The following is an 18603-nucleotide window of genomic DNA, read 5'->3' on the forward strand; positions in this document are numbered from 1 at the left end:
GCGAAAAGTTAAAATGCTTAAATAAAATTTTTAGTCAAGGTCTGGTTTCATGCAACTCCCTGGTCCTTCATTCACCAGCCTTAGTTTTGTGTATTTTTTGAGTATTATTTCCGATATGTCGCTATTTTTTGCCTCGACTACTCTATAAGCTCCACAATATATATTCCACTGAGCATTGTTTTTTAGTAGGTGTATTTTCTAATGGGCTTTTTTATAACTCGTTTGATAATGCAAAACCTTTTAAAAAGTTATTCAAGTTTATAATCATCTTGCAAAATGTAGCCAGATATTTCATGTTTTCGTATTTATGTTTCTTATACTATTTCATTTGTCATAAAAGGCACATAATAACCCATTTGTTTTTGTCAAATAAAAATTAGTTTATATATAGTTGGTAAATCATGCTATGTTAATATTAAATACTTAGTTATTCTTGCGGTTTGCCATAAATTGGCTTTGCTAAATTCTTTAAAACTGTGACAAATTATTTTTTTCTTTATTGTATTTATATTCATTTTATGTATGAGTTATTTATCCTTAACTGTATATATTTATGTTGTTAAACATAAAAATAAAAAATTCTATAATATTCATAAACAATTAGTCTACAGCAATATTGTAGATGATGTAGTTCCCTGGACATGAAACCAATATTTTCTAAGTAGCGACAAAACAAGTTGATATATTGTATTATTTGTTATATCTCTAGTTATACATGTACTAAAGTAGTTAAGTAAATGATCTCAATTTCTATATTATTATCAGTGTTATTTCTTAAAATATAAGGAATATCTAGCTATATAAAATTAAACTTAAAATCTGATTCTATTGTAGCCATTCTTGAAGATTTTTTTATTATTCAAATAAACATATGTAACTTATATCATTGTATAGAGCTTGACTTGACTTAAAAAATGAGGGGTCATTCGGCCTTTGAAGTTAAGCGGATCTAAAGTTATTGAATTTTTTGTAGTGCAATAATTGATGATTTTTTGACGATATATAAGGTATAGGGCTTGAGTATGGAAAATTTGCATTGTTATGGCACCGAAAATTTGCATTATGTCACGCAAAATCAAAACAAAAAACGTCATAAAATATGCGAAGCAAGAGAGTTATATATATATACATAATTTCTATATACAAATCCTTAGAACCTATTCTTCAAGAAAACATAAATAAATACTTGTTATAAAATAAGGAAAGAGTAAACTTGCAATTTCCACCTGGACACTTTTAAAAAACACTTTTTTTTTTCTATAAAAATAAACCTTGAAGTTTTAAAACGCTAAGAACTAAAAATTTATGTATAAAAGTTAAAAAGTGTGCACATTCCATTTGATTCGTCATCCCTTTTTTAATGTATACGGAAAGTTTTATAAAAATTGGATGTGCTTTGGTACTAAGGAATCCTAACCTCTAAAAGCTTTGTTTTAAAAAAATGTTCCCGCTTCGAACTTTTTTCTTAAAAGTGGTCTTAAGATATGGATAAAATTTAAATGAAGCCATATAAACCATAGTACTTTCTATATATGACTGGAAAGAGGTTGAGTAACACTAATTGATGCAAAAAAACCTTAAGGTGTTTGCTAAAGCATACAAAAACATATAAGAGAGTAAAGTTCATGAAAGTTACGTGTTTTTTTTCAAAAGTCAAATGTTTTTCGTTGAGCCGTGGAATCGCTATCTATTGCTGTTATCTTGAATAACTAGAAGGAAGTTGATGTAACTGGTTAGACGAGACCAAAAGTTTTCGACGAATCCGACAGACTTTATAATTTAATTTCTATTGTTTAAAACAAAAGATTTGTAACAATGCGCAATGAGCATGGTTCGCAAAAAAAAAAAAAAAATAGGTTGCACGTCCATCTTTTTTTTTTTTTTTTTTTTTTTTTGTTATTTCACCTCCCCAAGGCCCAGAAGGCCACTACAGATGAGGAGGCTACTTAATTGTGGTTATAACCGTTTCTCAACTCTATAACTCCGAAACACGAACCTTGACGAACAAGGTCGCTGCGCGGAGAAACAAGTTGAGCGCGGTACTACCAGGGACGTGGTGGGGATCGAACTCGGAACCTCTCGCTTATGAAGCGAGAGCTCTACCACTACACCACTACCGCATCTCTTAAAGGCCATGCTATTACCGATATTTAGTTTGATCATTCGGCAAATTAAGATGTTATTATAATTATTAGCAAATCTCAGCAATCGATATATATATTCTTATGCTCAGCAAGTATAATTTTTAATCGGCAATTATTTTTACGGCAGTTTTCAACTTACCACCTCCCCCCTCCCCTCCCCCTGTATACTAGCGAATATACTTAGTCTCTAAATATTTAATTTCATATAAGCGATAAGAAGTACCAATTTATTAACGCTAACTTCCATCATTTTTCTCAACAAGCTTGACATTTAATGTGAAAGCTTATATATGCAACGTTATCATTAAATTATTATTAAAACTTTATCATTTTCTCATTTTTTCAACGTACGGACAAATAAGCACGGAGTTGCGCTTAAATTGGTTGGCGTATTTAGGTTATATTTGTTACAATTTAAGTACATTTAAGCTTCGGCAATTTATTTATTCTAAAATGCATACCAAATGTTAAACGTATTAATAGAGTTTTTAAAATGCAAAACATTTAATAGCATTTACCGAGAGGCTCGTCGTCCGCATTTAAAAATGCAACCTCCGCAACTAAATCGTGTAAAACTGTAAAATAAGATAAACATTCTGTTAAATGGCAGCGGTCGCTTTATCAAACCAGAAAATTTCTTATCACTTTTTAATTACTTAAAAAATGCAGAATATCTATCATTTTAAAGTACATTTTCATTTTTTGTTAAAAAAAAAATAAGTTACGATATATTTTTCCCAAAATAATGTTTTTTTTTTGGTATCAAAAATTTAATTTTTAGTCGTATATAAACTCATTTAATTATATTAAATATGGCTGTATACTAGGCAGCAGCAATTTTTGGCTTTAAATTGCTTCAAGCTGGAGTAGATAGTTTGTTAGAAAGTAAGAGTTTTAGCGTGAAAAGTAAGATCTAAAGTTAACTAGAAGCAATCTTGTTTAAAAAGTAAATATCAACTTAAATGAACCGCATTTAAGACGCCATTTTTTGTAGAATTATAAAGAAAAGGTAAGGTTAATGAAATCATTCATTATGAAATATAAACTTGGGTGGGTCATAATGAATACATGAAAATGTAAAATACATTTACAAATGTAAAAAATAAACTTAAATTTAAATAACATAGAATCGGGAAGACTTGCTACGTTCATATTTTGCACTTCGGATAATGATACTTTGCAAAAAATTGCGATAATTGTAGCCTGGAAACATAAAAGCCCTCAAGTTTCTGGGGTCCCCCCCCCGTCCCAAACATGAGAGCAACAACTTTATAAAATCATTTTTTAAACATGTTGCAACCTTGTTTGATTGTTTTTAAAACAAAACAGTTCAAGTTCTAAATTTATTTTATTGTTCTTAAGTTTTTACTTAAGAACAATAAAATAAATTCAAAAATAATTATTACAACACGATATTTCCGTATTACATTGATTAAATTGCACCAATTTTAAACCAAATTAAAAAATTCCAAATTTTCGTACAAAAACATCAACATTTGAAAACATTCAGCCGTCATCCTGTTTCGCTTAGCATACAAATTGTTTAATGCATCAGAAAAAAAAACGCGCACTTTGTGCACTGGTAGCAGGTGTACATAAAATCATCGTTGAAATGCAATACAATATTGGAAAAACATATTGATTTTGATGCCAAAACTCTAAAACATTTTGTTCGTGCACTGACAATCTTATATATTCACTGATTTCTTTTTTTTAATCTAAGGTTACATTTTTGTCACTATCACTTCCGGAATCATCTTCTTCATCCTCAAATGACAACTTAAATTTTTTTGATTCCTTTGTCACCTTTTTAATCGGAATTATTTCATCAACTCTTTTTGAGAGATAAAAATTTGACAAAAATTCTTTCACAATTTTTAAATATTTCTTTTTTTCGTACTTTTCAAAGAATTGAAAACTTTTATAATTTGGATTCAAAAAAGTGACACACTATAAAAAGGACTTATTCTCTAATTCATATGAATCTTTGTAAGTTTGTAAAGATTCGAACAAATGTGATTTCAATATTACAATTAAAGGAGGAGTTTCACTTTTATTCTTACTCAGCTGCTTCTCAAGGTACTTTATACTTGGAATAATTAAAGAACACGTTGCATACCTATCGTCAGATAGTAAAACACTTACTTGATTAAAGCTTAATAAAGCATTTACCGTTTGTTTTAAGTTAATCATCTTCATCGAGTAAATATTTTCTCATATCTTTGTATTGTTGTTTCGAATTAAAGATATCTTTTACGTAGGAGTAAAGCTTAAGCATTCGCTCTGCCATGAGAAACGTAGAGTGCCAACGAGTTTTCGCATCTTGAATCAAATGAAGTATGTGATTTTTTTCGACACCTTGTCGTGTTTGACTTTCCTCTAATAAATCATTAAGTTGAGAAGAATGATTGAAAGATGTAACAATTTTCCTCCACTTAGTTAATGTTCTTGCAATGAAAAAGAATTTAGACGAACTATCTTTTTCACCTTCTTCAACTAAATCTATGACATTTTTAACAACTAATTGCAAAACATGTCCCATGCATCTTATTGGTTGAATGTTTAAACAAACTTTTAAAGAATTTAGACAGTTGCGTACGTTACTGGCGTTGTCTGATACTATACTCATTATTTTATCATCTACTTTAAACTTTTCTACGATTTTTAACAAAGCCTCTTTTAAATTATCTGCATCATGGCGCCCATTAAGGCATGCAAAGCCCAAACAAAAACTGATGAAATTTGTTTTGTCAGAAATGAAATGTGCAGTTGCAGATATATAACTATAGTTTTGACAGGACGTCCATCCGTCAGTAGTAATAGATAAAACTTTAATTGATAATAATTTTGATTTCAAAAGTTCAACTTTTTCTCGATATAAATCAGTTAAAAGAGATCTTAACTTTTTTCGGGAAGGCACTTTATACTTTGGATTTAAACACAAAACAAATTCTTTAAATGCACTACTTTCTACCAACATAAATAGAAGACAACAGGCAATAATGAAAATTAAAAGAGCTCTATCAATCTTATCGCTAACTTCTTTTGACAAGCCACTCATAGTTCATTTTTTTTTCGGCGTTATTATTTTGTGATTATGTTCAAGATGGTAATCTAATATACTCTTTGATGTTTTACAAGAGTACTTTTTAGGTCTGTTACTATTACATTGATTGCATATCCATTTTGATGTTTCCTCCTCGATTGAGTAATATTCGTATGTAGTTTTAGCTGCTTCTTCAATGAACTGAGCATCAACTTCAATTTCTGTTTGACCGGATGAAAAACTTGAACTTGTTTCGCTATCGTTATGATCTGCAGGGTTCTGTTCATCTATAGTCTTTCTTTTATCCAATCTTTTCTTCGTCAGATTTATCAAATCAGATATTGGAGCAGCATATTCAATTGGAGAGAACGTATTATTTTTCGACATAGTTTGAAAATGCAATTTCTTAAAGTAAATTTAAATATATATTTGAGAATAACGGTTTATCTAATATATAGCGGGAAACCATTACTTTGAGGTGTCAGTTAAGACATTCCTTAAATTTTGTTGTGTTGAGAAATTATATGATCATAATATGAATTAAGACAAATAAATCAACTTAAAGACATTCATTAAAATTTATTGTTTTTAAGAAATTTAAAATACGTAATATAATTTGTGACAATTAGGTAATAAAAATGTTTTGTTTGTACCTAGTATTGCCCCACATTTTCTTTCATTGAATTAAATAAAAATTGGTTTGTTAGTAGAACAACTCCGCCAAAAACAGCTGATATTTTATACCGAATACATAATTAGTTATTAGCATTTTAATAATAATTAAAAAATAAATAAAAATTGAGAGTTGAACAAGATATATATTCAATTACACAATATAGAAATAATAAAAAACATTAATTGCGTAACAAATTGTTACGCAATTAATGTTTTTTATTATTTCTATATTGTGTAGTTGTTACTAACAACTACAATCATATTGTCGTCACTGTAAAAACTGCGTTTTATGAGTGTAGAACAAAATAAATTAGGCATTATTACCTCAAAAAATGATTGCTGGTATTATATAAAAGAAATCCGAAAAAGCTTCTGCATACAACACATTTCAAAAATATGGCACGATTTTTTTTTCTAATAGTTTATGGTTCATTTTAATTAAAAATTGAAAAAATCCAGATTTAAACCGCTTTTCATTGAAAGTTAAAACAAGTACTTAGTAATAAGGGGGGAGTAATTGGATAGAGTTTTTTTACTATTACAAAACTCCAAGTGTATATCTCGCAAACTTGAGAAGAATTAAATTTTCTCCGAAAACTTGAAAAACTCTGAAAATCAACTTTGAAAAAGATGCCATGGAGATCTAAATTGTAACTTACAGCAATTTGTTATTAAAAAAATGGCGCTCAAACTACTTCACAACTAACACATAACAAGATTTAAAAAAAGTATTTTTTGGGTAAAAGTAACAATATATTTTTCGCAAATTAAAAACTTAGTCGACTAAATTTAGTCAAACTAAAAAGTTAGTCGACTAATTTTAGTTACGCTAAAAAGTTAGTCGACTAAATTTAGTTAGACTAAAAAGTTAGCCGACTAAATTTAATTAGACTAAAAAATTAGTCGACTAAACTTAGTTAGACTAAAAAGTTAGTCGACTAATTTGTTTACGCTAAAATGTTGATCGACTAATTTTAGTTACGCTGAAAAGTTAGTCGACTAATTTTAGTTACGCTAAAAAGTTAGTCGACTGAATTTAGTTAGACTAAAAAGTTAGTCGACTAAATTTAGTTAGACGAAAAAGTTAGTCGACTAAACTTAGCTAGACTAAAAAGTTAGTCGACTAATTTATTTACGCTAAAAAGTTAGTCGACTAAATTTTGTTAGACTAAAAAGTTAGTCGACTAAATTTAGTTACGCTAAAAAGTTAGTCGACTAAATTTAGTTTGACTAAAAAGTTAGTCGACTAAATTCAGTTAGACTAAAAAGTTAGTCGACTAATTTTAGTTAGACTAAAAAGTTAGTCGACTAAATTTAGTTAGACTAAAACTAACCTTAACTCCCACCCCTATTAAATAATAATAGCAATAAAGTAAATTAAATGAAGAGGATTATAATAATATCAATAATACTATTAAATATAATAATGAAAAAAATAATGATAAAGTTCCGTTCTTGGATTTCCAATTCTGGTAAGTCGTAACAGGACCATTGCCGGGCCTTTATAAAATTGCTTTAGCTGGGTAGCCGCAAAAATAACAATAATGGTCCAACAAAAATTTGCCGTAACAGAACAACAGACATTGGGCCGATACTGACCCATCAGTGGTAAAACCAAATTAATTTTGATATAAACAAGAGCATTTGAGTTTACAGCGCAAATCTTCGCATTCATCTTGAAAGTTGTTTTATTCACTTTTTAATATATCTAAGAACTTTATTGTTTAAAAAAAGACTTTCAGGTAAGAATCTATTCTACTTTTTTATATTCTATATTATGTACATTATAATTTCTAGATAAATTTTAAAAAGGTTTTGTATGAGATGTGTTGTTAGACTACAAATAACATAATGATCATGTTATATCAACATTGCTTACAAGTCTATTTATCTCAAACGTAATTATTTACATCAAGCATTAACCATTAAATTGGTTTAATGTTTGAATTAAACTTTTTTCAGCATGCTAAACTGTTTAAATAAACTTAAAACCTAATTTATGGAAACAACGGCAACTAAAGAATGATAGATATTGATAGAAAAAATTTGATAGAAATGTTGGTTTGATAGAAAATAAAATATATAAAATATATTTATATAATTGCGTAGATTATTTGAACAATTTTGCTTTATTTTTTTGTTGTTGTCATAATCATAACTTTTTATTTATATACATAACTTATCATAACTTTTTTTTTATAATTTGAGTGTTCGAGAAACATTTATCTTATATATTCTTATTGTTTAATAGGAATGATAGATAACATCTTCTTCATAAATATAGTGAAAGATCATAATTGTGTTATGCAAAGTTCTTGAAGTCAAAAAGTGGATACCTAAGTATTATTAACATACATTAGGCATAAGATTGGAAAAGTTTAAGTATTATTAACATACATTAGGCATAAGATTGGAAAAGTTACTAAGTCTATTTATCTAGATTTCGCCATATAAGTGGGGTTGCCATATGGTAATCACTGAAAAAGGGGAAATTTTACAATGCGTGTTAAATTAATGGGGAGTCCCCATAAATTAATTCGGATTAGCCGGTTTTAGTCCCCATAAATTAATCGAATTAGCCGATTTTAAGAAAACTTAGTAGGAATTTTTAATACTACATTCAGAAACTGGGTTTCAGTTAATAGTAGAACTTTACATTTTTATTCGGTGTTTAATTGAATTATTTGTGTTTTAAAGATTACATAGTTTAATTAGTAAGATTATTTGTGTTTTAATGATTACATAGTTTAATTAGTAAGATTATTTGTGTTTTAAAGATTACATAGTTTAATTAGTAAGATTATTTGTGTTTTAAAGATTACATATTTTAATTAGTAAGATTATTCTTTATTTTTAAGTTTAAGTATGATTATTCTTTCAAGATCTGTGTATTAAAATAAAAATTTAAAAATAATTCTTTTTAAATTTTTACTTAAGCACAGATTAACTGAAAAAAAAAAAGCCATACCTAATTTAATTACCATAGTAGTACATTATAGTGTAAATAATTTAATTTGTTGCCTAAGCAATAAAGACGCTGGTTTATATAGCAATTATAAAAATAACAAATAAAGAAGTGTTAGCTTGTATTAATAGAACATTTAAAAAAATACATTAAATAACGATGGTCAGTTATTTAGTAATTTCGAAGGTGCCAATGGAAAAATTCCACCCATATTATTCCATTTGTCTTCATCTTTTATTCGACCATAACTGTAGCTAAAATGAAATTTACAAAAGTATTAATGTTAGTCGACAACCTATATTATTTAACAATAAAAAAGCAACTTGAAAACTTGAACAATTTAACTTGAAAAAATGTTCTTTATCATTTTTCTATAGCTATAATAATCACAATTTTTCAGGAAAAAATCAAAAAGTAAAAAATATAAAAAATATAAAAGTATGAAAATATGTGTGTATGAAATATAAAAGTATGAAAATATATGTGTATGAAAATATGAAAAATATATGAATAGTTATAAAAGTCGTGCTGATTTCTAATGAGTGTTCATCGTTTCTAATGAGTGTTCATCGTTTCTAATGAGTGTTCATCGTTTCTAATGAGTGTTCATCGTTTCTAATGAGTGTTCATCGTTTCTAATGAGTGTTCATCGTTTCTAATGAGTGTTCATCGTTTCTAATGAGTGTTCATCGCATTTTCTAAAAAAAAAAGTAAATGCATATCTTTTACTAGGAAGTGTTTATCATCACGGGAAAAATTTTAAAAGCTGCAGCAAATATGCAACTGCAAGAAACAGCTCAGAAAAAAGACAAATTGGAAAGAAAAATCAATCAATGCAGATCTTAATGAAAATCTTAAACCTGTAGCTCTATCGGTTCAAATAAAAAGAGGAAAAAATTTTGCGTTGGCTGTTTTAAATAAAGACACTGACATTTTAGGGGTAAATATGATTCACATTTAGGAGGTGGATGGAAAAGATATTACATTTTTTTGGTTTCATATGTCTATTTCTTTTAAATAAAGATTAGATTTTGTAAATATTTTGTACATTGATGATAGTGGTATAACAAACTTTATTAATCAGAGAATTTATCGCAGACGTTGTTCTTGGATTTGTGAGTTTTCTGGCTGTGTTATAGTATATTACTAAGCATTTTTATAAAGTACTTTTTAACATTGTTTCAAACTATATGGTCACTGATTCAGAAAAAATGTGTTTGTGTTTCTCAACCTTTTAAAAGGTATCAATTTGTAGTTTTTTTATGTTTACCTGTGTTTATCTATGTGTTTCAAGTCTACCAATTTCATGCTGTTTGTTAAACTATTTCATAGAATATTTTAACCATCTCTATATCTCTTTTGTTTGTTAAACAAAAGTTTTTATTTTTTTATTTTTATTTTGTTGTTCACTTTCTTAATTCTCTAAAAAAATGTATAAAATTTTCAATTATAACCCTAGTCAACAATGCTAATTCTTTTCAATCAAATGGTTATCAAGTAGCCAGAGATCCAGTTTATAAGGATCAATTCTGGCCGGTTCCTAATACTTTTACATCAACGACTTATTCATTAAACATTGATAAGTAAGCATAATGACAACAAGCAAAATGAGCAGTTTAAAGATGGAGAGCAAAGTCCTATGGCTTACCTTCTCGGTGGTACGCTTCGTTAAGCAAGTTAGACAATTATTTGTCTAATTTATAAACTGAATTGCCAGGGCAAATTTACGGTCAGTTTTAGTATTAATTCCTGTAATATACACATGTAAAAAATAAGATATAAATTTAAAAAATTATTAATTTAATAAATAAAGTTTTTTTCTTTAACTAATTGATTTATATTTCTGGTTATTATTGGCAAAATTTTGACATGCTTTAAAAAACTTAAATATGAAGGAGAAGGGGGAGGTAAGAGTTTTCCTTCAAAGTAATTGCCAAATAGATTGTTTTTCTCCAGTTGACCTTTTAAGACACAAAATGTTAAGAAAATTTTTGAAAACTAAATTTGGTATTATTAGACAATTTATTTAAAAATTTATTTATGGAGCGGTTCAGAAGTTTGTTTATCTTAACTTTAAGTTTTTTTTGTCACATTTTGAAATCACGCTTTCCAAAAATTTAAGCAAACGTGTTTTTTTAACGTTGTTTTTAAAAGCGCGTTTTTTTTTAATTTTTATATCATTAACGATTTTTGTTTTAGTTCATGAAAACTAAATAAGTTTTTTTCTTTTTATGATATAAGATTAATTATGCGGCCGTGGCGCAGTGGTTAGAGCGCTTGCTTTATAAGCAGGAGATCCTGGTTCGAAACGAGCTCTGGACAAATTTTCGCGTCACGGTAAGGAAGGAGGCGTGAACTTCCTGGTTAAATGCACTTCCGCGGTGTTCTGTGACAAGACCGTAAGGACTTCTTGGGGCACCTAAAAAAAAAAAAAAAAAAAAAAAAAAAAAATAATAAAACCATCTTTAGAAAGATAATATTAGACTCTATTTATCTTGGTAATTTTTTAACATAAAATCCAGTTTGAAATTTTGATCGAAGTGCCTAGTATCTTTAAAAGTTAAAATGCTTCAAAATTAATATTAAAAGCCGTATAAACACATTAACAAACAGTCATCATTTAATTTGTTAACCATGAAATTGTCGCCAAATGAAAAAAGCTTTCTACTATAAATATTAATAAGTAAAAATATTGTATCCAAAAATGCTGTTTTAGATTTAGCCGACATGTCTTCTGTGTTGGCGTATAATCAAATTAGACTTTTTATATTCGCATCATTTTTGAAAACTTACCAAGTACTTACTAAATATTTCGTTTAATCCTGATAAGTACTTATTATGTACTTACAATGATTACTCGGTAATCATCAGATTAATCGGAACTTAATAAGTTAGCTGCATTTGGCAAAAACTTAACAGAATTAGTCAGAACAGCTTGCACAAGGATTATCAGGAAGTTAGATTTCCAAGTAATATTAGCCGGGTTTTTTTTCCTCGGGTAACCACTGCGCCACATATGCTGTGCATTAGAAACTAAACTAACTGATAATTTAAAGAAAGGTACGCTAGATAAAAGGTATAATCTGGTGAAGAACTAAGTTTTGAATTAATGATTTCAATTGAAAATAAAACTGCTGCTGATTTAATTAATGGAGATATACAATCAAAACATTGTCGCATGAAACCTGAAAAGGATTTTTGAGATAAATTACTTATAAACATTTTTTTTTCTAATAAATTTGTATTGAAGTGCGTAAAGTTTTTTGTTTCTTTTTCATTTATTTCATAACGGTGCAAAAATATTTTTTACACACCTTCAGAATGTCTCATGCCGGGCCTGAGTAAGGTTATTACTTATACATAAAGTTGTATATTTATACATAATGTTGGTAAAAATTTTATTTGATATATGCTCATTACTTTCATGCCTTTCATGCTTCGATTTTCGCTAGATATAATTCTGCAAGTATGCATTTGTCAACAAAAAATATCATTAGGTTTGGTTGGTTAACAATTTGCTCACGTAAATTTTCAACACCTTATTTAAATTAAAGATAAACATTTATCATGATATTAAAGATAAACATTTATAAAGATAAACATTTATCATGATATTAAAGATAAACATTTATAAAGATAAACATTTATCATGATATTAAAGATAAACATTTATAAAGATAAACATTTATCATGATATTAAAGATAAACGTTTATAAAGATAAACATTTATCATGATATTAAAGATAAACATTTATAATAAAATTAAAGATAAACATTTATCATGATAAATGTTTATTAACAAAAACTGCTAAAAAACTTTATAGTATCTCATGGCTGACGACACGGGTTTCAAAGTGGGGGCGGTGGGGGGGGGGGGAAGGAGCACAATTGTAAATTTTTAAAAAAAGTCCTCTGTAGAATTTTTTTTTAAAAAATAAAAATAAAAAAAAAGTCCTTAAGAAAAAAGTGGGGAAGGCAGCCATCTCTCCGGCCCGTCGTCGGCCCTGTATCTTGCTTCTTAAACTGTTTATTATTAATAAAAATTTAGAACAATGTACATGCACATTTTTTTTCAACGTTCAGAAAAAGTTTGTTTGACCTTAGCCAGTCATTTACTTTCTTTAATTCAATACTTACGTCCGCATATAGTTGATTTATATTGGTATTAAATTAAAAAAAGATTTGCATTGGCTGCAAACTTCTAATTAGAAGACATTACCCAGTTATTAGCATAATAGCAATTTTTGATTAAGGTGGTTTTATAAGTTCACTGTAAAAACTTAACCAAAACTTATCCAAAAGTTTCAATTCCATTCAAACTTTTGGATAAATATTTTAACGGTATTTCTCAATAGTTGACGATATTTCTCAATAATTGAGGAATACCGTTAAAAAATTTATCCAAAAATTTCAACAATTATTGTTGAAATTTTAAAACAACATATTTTAAAACAACTTTCTTTTTCTACATCAAAGTTTATGATAACGTTTATTTGCAGAATTTTATGGCCAATGTCTTAAATCAGACATACTTGCTCTCCGCAAGATGTTCTGAAAAAAGTAAAAATTGACATTATGCCATTAAAGTTATATTTAATTGGTATTAACATTTATGTTATAAAAATGCCTTAAACGGAAAGATTTAATAAGAGTTTGGAAAAATATATTGTTTGTTTTACGTTAAAATGAATTCGATATTAACGAAAAAATTAATACAATAAAACTTTTCTAACAATACTCGAGTCCAACGATGCTGGTAGTTTACTTATTTATTTATTTCGTCATTTAAAATAAACAATACAATGTCTTTACAACATAAAAATATAACGGATAAAAGTTTCTACCGGATAATTTAACTTTAAAATATAGCTTATAAAAATAAAAGAAGGAAAAATAAACTAAAATAAGAACTACATCTCAACAGTCAATTTTCCCCCTGCAAAAAAAAAAAAAAAAAAAAAAAAAAAAATTAATAGCTTTTCGAGCTTTTTTACAGCTTCCAATTATTTGCATTTGGAAGATGTTAATTAACGGCATGAACAATATACAGCAAACTTGTTTGCAAAAATGCCGAAACTATCTTTCAATGATTAATAGTATAAACATTTACATAACTCCAACTTCATTTAAATCATAAACCTGGTCAGGTTTGAAAAACCTGGATTCAAAATGATAAAACTTTTTTCTACTATGATTTTACTTGGTTTTACTTTTAACAATGTGTATTTAGCAACTATAAAAGACAGCAATAAATGCAAAAAATACCCTTGTCTAATATTTGAAGACAACTTTAATGACTTTGATTTATCTGTTTGGGAGCATTTAAGAACTGCGGCGGCAACCGGAAACAACGAGTTCCAATATTATACCAATAATCGTTCTAATAGTTTTGTAAAAGACGGCGTACTATATCTTAAACCAACATTGACAAAAGACACTTTTGGTGAAGAATTTTTGTACAATGGAACATTAAACTTATGGGGAAGTACACCATGGACAACGTGCACATCGAATTTAGATAGTGGATGTAAGCGAAAAGGATCCTCAGATTCTCTAATAAATCCAATTCAGTCAGCAAGTATTCGAAGCGCAAATAAGTTTTCTTTTAAATACGGAAAAGTAGATGTAAAAGCAAAACTTCCGCAAGGAGACTGGATATGGCCTGCTATTTGGTTAATGCCAAAATATTCCGTGTATGGAGATTGGCCAGCATCTGGAGAGATAGATCTTATGGAGTCTCGAGGAAATGAAAATTTGACCGTAAGTAAAAAAGACCTAACTCAAATAGGAAACAAAAGAGTTTCTCAATCTTTGCATTGGGGTCCATATTATCCTCAAAATGGACACCCAAAAACTTTAGCAAGTCGAGGTAAGACCGAAGGTTCTTTTGCTTCTAGTTATCATGTATATACCGTAATATGGACAAAGCATGATATTTCTTTTTACATTGATAATTCTCTATCCTTAAACGTATCTGTCGGAAACGAAGGATTCTGGAAATTTGGAGAATTCAACAAACTAGAAAATGCAAGCAACCCATGGGAGAATGGATCAAAAATGGCTCCGTTCGATCAAGAATTTTATATAATACTTAATACAGCTGTTGGTGGAACAAACAGGTATTTTGATGAAAATTTTGAACCAAGAATACCGTGGGATAACAATTCTAATGGTCAAAAAGCAATGAAAGAGTTTTGGGAAAACAAAAATCAATGGTTACCTACTTGGAAAGGTAACAATGTAGCTTTAAAAATAGACTATGTACGAGTTTGGAAGTTGGAGCCAAACTCTAGTGGTGATACATGATGACAAAAAATAAATTTAGGTGAAGTTGATCTTGTAATTATATATGATAACTAAATTTTGATAAAACTTTATGTTAATTATTTATATTTATTTTATAATAACTATAATTTATATGTTCGTATAAATGGTATTTGTGTGACCACCAAACAACGTTTTTGTCGTTCAAAGAAAAATGTAAGAGTTCTTAGAAAAACATACTTTATTGACAAAAGACATTTACGATTTGTAATTTAAACCGATACTTTACAACTTTAACATTTTTATTATACGTCTTATAGATAAAACAACAGCAGCAAAAACAACAACAACGACAACAATAGAAACGACATTAACAACAACGACAAAAACAACAATGAAAACAAGAACAACAGCAACAATAACACAATAACAATAACAGCAACAAGCTTTTTGTTTGTAGAAATAAAAAAAAAAAGAGATTAATTTTAACTTTAATAAAATCAACTTTTTGAAGAGACTTGGCGTCATTTTTTTAATAAGAAAAGGAGGAAGCTTTAAGCTTGAATATCGGGTTAGAGTATAATCATTAGTTTATACTCTTTTATTTTTATTTATTTTAAATGAATATAATATCCATGTCGTGATTTACATGTAACATTAACATATAAAGTTGGAATCTGGAAGAAGATCATATCGGTCTTGTAGCCAGAAAACCGCTAAAAAAAAAATTGATTATTTTTTGTATACTTTATTGACAGCCGCAACCAGCACCTATGCATAGCAACCTTACACATACGCATAGGATAGTTCCAGATTGTATATACTCAGAGCCGACTCGTGAAATATATTTTACGAGCATAAATTAGGCGCCTTTTAGATTTAAATTCCGAGCGAGCTTGCTCGCGAAAAATGTATTTTTTTTTAAATCATAAAACAGTAAATACTACAAATAAAATAACTTTCTTAACATAAATTAAAATAAATTTAAATTTTATTGATTCTAAACATATTTTTAGTTAAAAAACGGAACACGTCTAACTTTAAATTTTGCAAAATTTAATCTTAAAGTATCAATATCTACAGGTTCAGCAATTTTGTTTTCAATGGAAATTATTGATAAACCATTAAAAGTTCCTGACCCATTGTTGATTGTAAATAGTTTTTTTATTAATTTTAATTTGGAAAAACTACGTTTCCCTTCACTCACTGTTACCGGTAGTGTTAATAATATTCGTAAGGAAATACAAACATTTCTTCAAGCTGACTATCATTGATCCATTTAAGCACAGATTCCGGTGATTTTTTTCCAGAAACAAATCCTCTGAATACACATCTTTTGATTTACTATGAGTCAATACTTTTTCCATTTATTACCATCTTCTTGATAAGGTTCATCATCAAAATGTATTTTACTTTTTCTTGCTCTTTCACACGAAAACTGAATTCGTCAGTCAATTTTGCATCATTAGCTAGAATTTTGGCTTTTGAAATATATTTTGTAAGAATCTTTAGTGTGTTTAGTAACAAAAAAATTGATAGTTTTCTTTAATGCATTTCTTCACGTCTGCAGTTTGAGATTGTAATAGTTTGCTAGTACAATTAATTTCAGTTAATACATCGTGCCAAACCACAACACCACATATGAATTCAAAACTGTCTAAATTTGATGCAAGTGATTCAGCAGTTAATCTAGTATTAGAATCTTTTTCAATGTTAACAACCTCTTTCAATGCACAATAAATTTTTTCTGATCCAAATTTTAGAGCACGAACAGCATTCACATGACTTTCCCATCTGGTAGTACTTAATGACTTTACTATTAATTTGCAACATTTTGATTCAAAAATTTGCCAACTCTTTGTAGTCGCAGAGAAAAAATTATGCATAGCCTAAATTTGTGAAAAAAGTCATAATTTCTAAACATCCTTTGCTACGAGCCGACTCTGTATATACTGTAAGAGAAAAAAACAAAACAATTAAAGATTTATTTTGTGAATTTAATTAAATTGCCTCTCAAAGGTAAATTGTTCTGATTGAACCAAAAACTTTTTTGGTTCCTCTTGATTTTATAACTGAATTTCTTAAACATTCAGTGAAGATTTATTTTTTCAATGAATCTAATAATACAGCCTAACTCCTGAAATATTTCATTGCAAAGCACATTGCAGTGAGCTAATTGGAACAGACCCAAATGCAATATCATCACTACTGTCAGAAATTGTCCAGACAATATGTGCAATTGTTAGGGGATATTCAAAGCGTCTTGCCTTTTTTCACCAAATCCAAATTAAAAAAAAAAAATCTGACAGGTGATGTCGTAGTTTTCTGCACTAAAAATGCATCTTAGAATTTTGCAGTAATGTGATTAAATTTTAAACTTGACAAAAAAAAAATACCTGAAATCAAGCAAGACAATAAGTCTGAAGTCAAAGTAACGCAGAAACAAAGATTCCTAAAACATTACACGATTCAGTAATAACTGAGAAAATTAAAATAGGCGGTGCAATCACAAGTCCTTTCGAATCTAAGCAAAAACAAAGTAAATCTTATTTTGAAGCAGTTGATTCATAATAAGATTTGTGAGAGATTAAAACAAGATGGATTAATAGTTGTAAAAAATTAAACAACTTTTAATTCATTGGTAAACAAACAAGATTCCCAATTGCTTTCTTTTGGAATATCATTTTTTAACAAATGTTGATAAACATTTGTTAAAAAATGCTGAAGTGGCTATCAGCAATTACTAACTGTTAATTACAACAATTACTTACAATGAACTGAAGCTAACTATTAGTATTAACAATTATTAACAATGAGCTTAAGGGGCTGCCAACAGGTATTAACCTGGACAATAATTTTGTACCATTCAAAACAAAGACAGTTTTCAGAGTGGCAACGATCGCAGATATATTCAATGCCATGCCAACTGCCAAAATTGCCAATAAATAAACATACAAACTAATGAAGCTTCACTTTCCCTTGTCTCTATCATCCATGTCTCTACCAACATTATCGTGTGATAGAAGCTGTAGTGTAAGGGGTCGTCCATAAAGTACGTACGCTCATAGGGGGGAGGGGGGAGGTCTTCAAAAAGCGTACGAAAGCGTATGGGGGGAGGAGGGTTCAATTTAAAAGTACGTACTTCGATTTTCTAATTTATCACAATTAACCAGCTAATCAATAGAAAAGTTACATTCTGACTAAAGATTCTAGTTTGCCAACATAAATAGATGTATGGTATATGGAGTAGAGGGTATAGTTTTCCTCTATGCACACACATGTATGGGCGCCCTCAGAATTTTTTGATGTTCCAGATAGGACGCTTTCACACATCGTGCAATCTCCTAACTTAAGTTTGTTTATACCTTTGCAAAAGAAGGAGGCCTTGCAAAATATCGGGATGGCGGAGGCCTGTGAACAAAAAGCCCTAAAACGCTTGCCCTCCCCTGCCCATACGTGAGGGCACTAATGTAGTTAAATTTTCAACTTTACCATCTAAAACTAAATTT

At 28.7% G+C, this 18603-nt stretch overlaps 1 protein-coding gene across 1 annotated transcript; it reads left to right on the forward strand.

Annotated features, from left to right (window-relative positions):
• Positions 1-13921: 13921 nt before the first annotated feature.
• LOC100209456 (beta-1,3-glucan-binding protein) lies at positions 13922-15540 on the forward strand. The gene is made up of 2 exons (XM_065808040.1): positions 13922-15155; positions 15415-15540. The coding sequence occupies exon 1, from the start codon at positions 14000-14002 to the stop codon at positions 15134-15136; it is 1137 nt and encodes a 378-aa protein (XP_065664112.1). The 5' UTR covers positions 13922-13999; the 3' UTR covers positions 15137-15155; positions 15415-15540.
• The last annotated feature ends 3063 nt before the right edge of the window (positions 15541-18603 follow it).

This window comes from Hydra vulgaris, chromosome 10 (assembly GCF_038396675.1).
Source record: "Hydra vulgaris chromosome 10, alternate assembly HydraT2T_AEP".
In the NCBI taxonomy this organism is placed as follows: domain Eukaryota; kingdom Metazoa; phylum Cnidaria; class Hydrozoa; order Anthoathecata; family Hydridae; genus Hydra; species Hydra vulgaris.

Coding starts and splice junctions, on each gene's coding strand:
- LOC100209456 (XM_065808040.1), top strand. CDS start 14,000: ATGATAAAACTTTTTTCTACTATGATTTTACTTGGTTTTACTTTTAAC.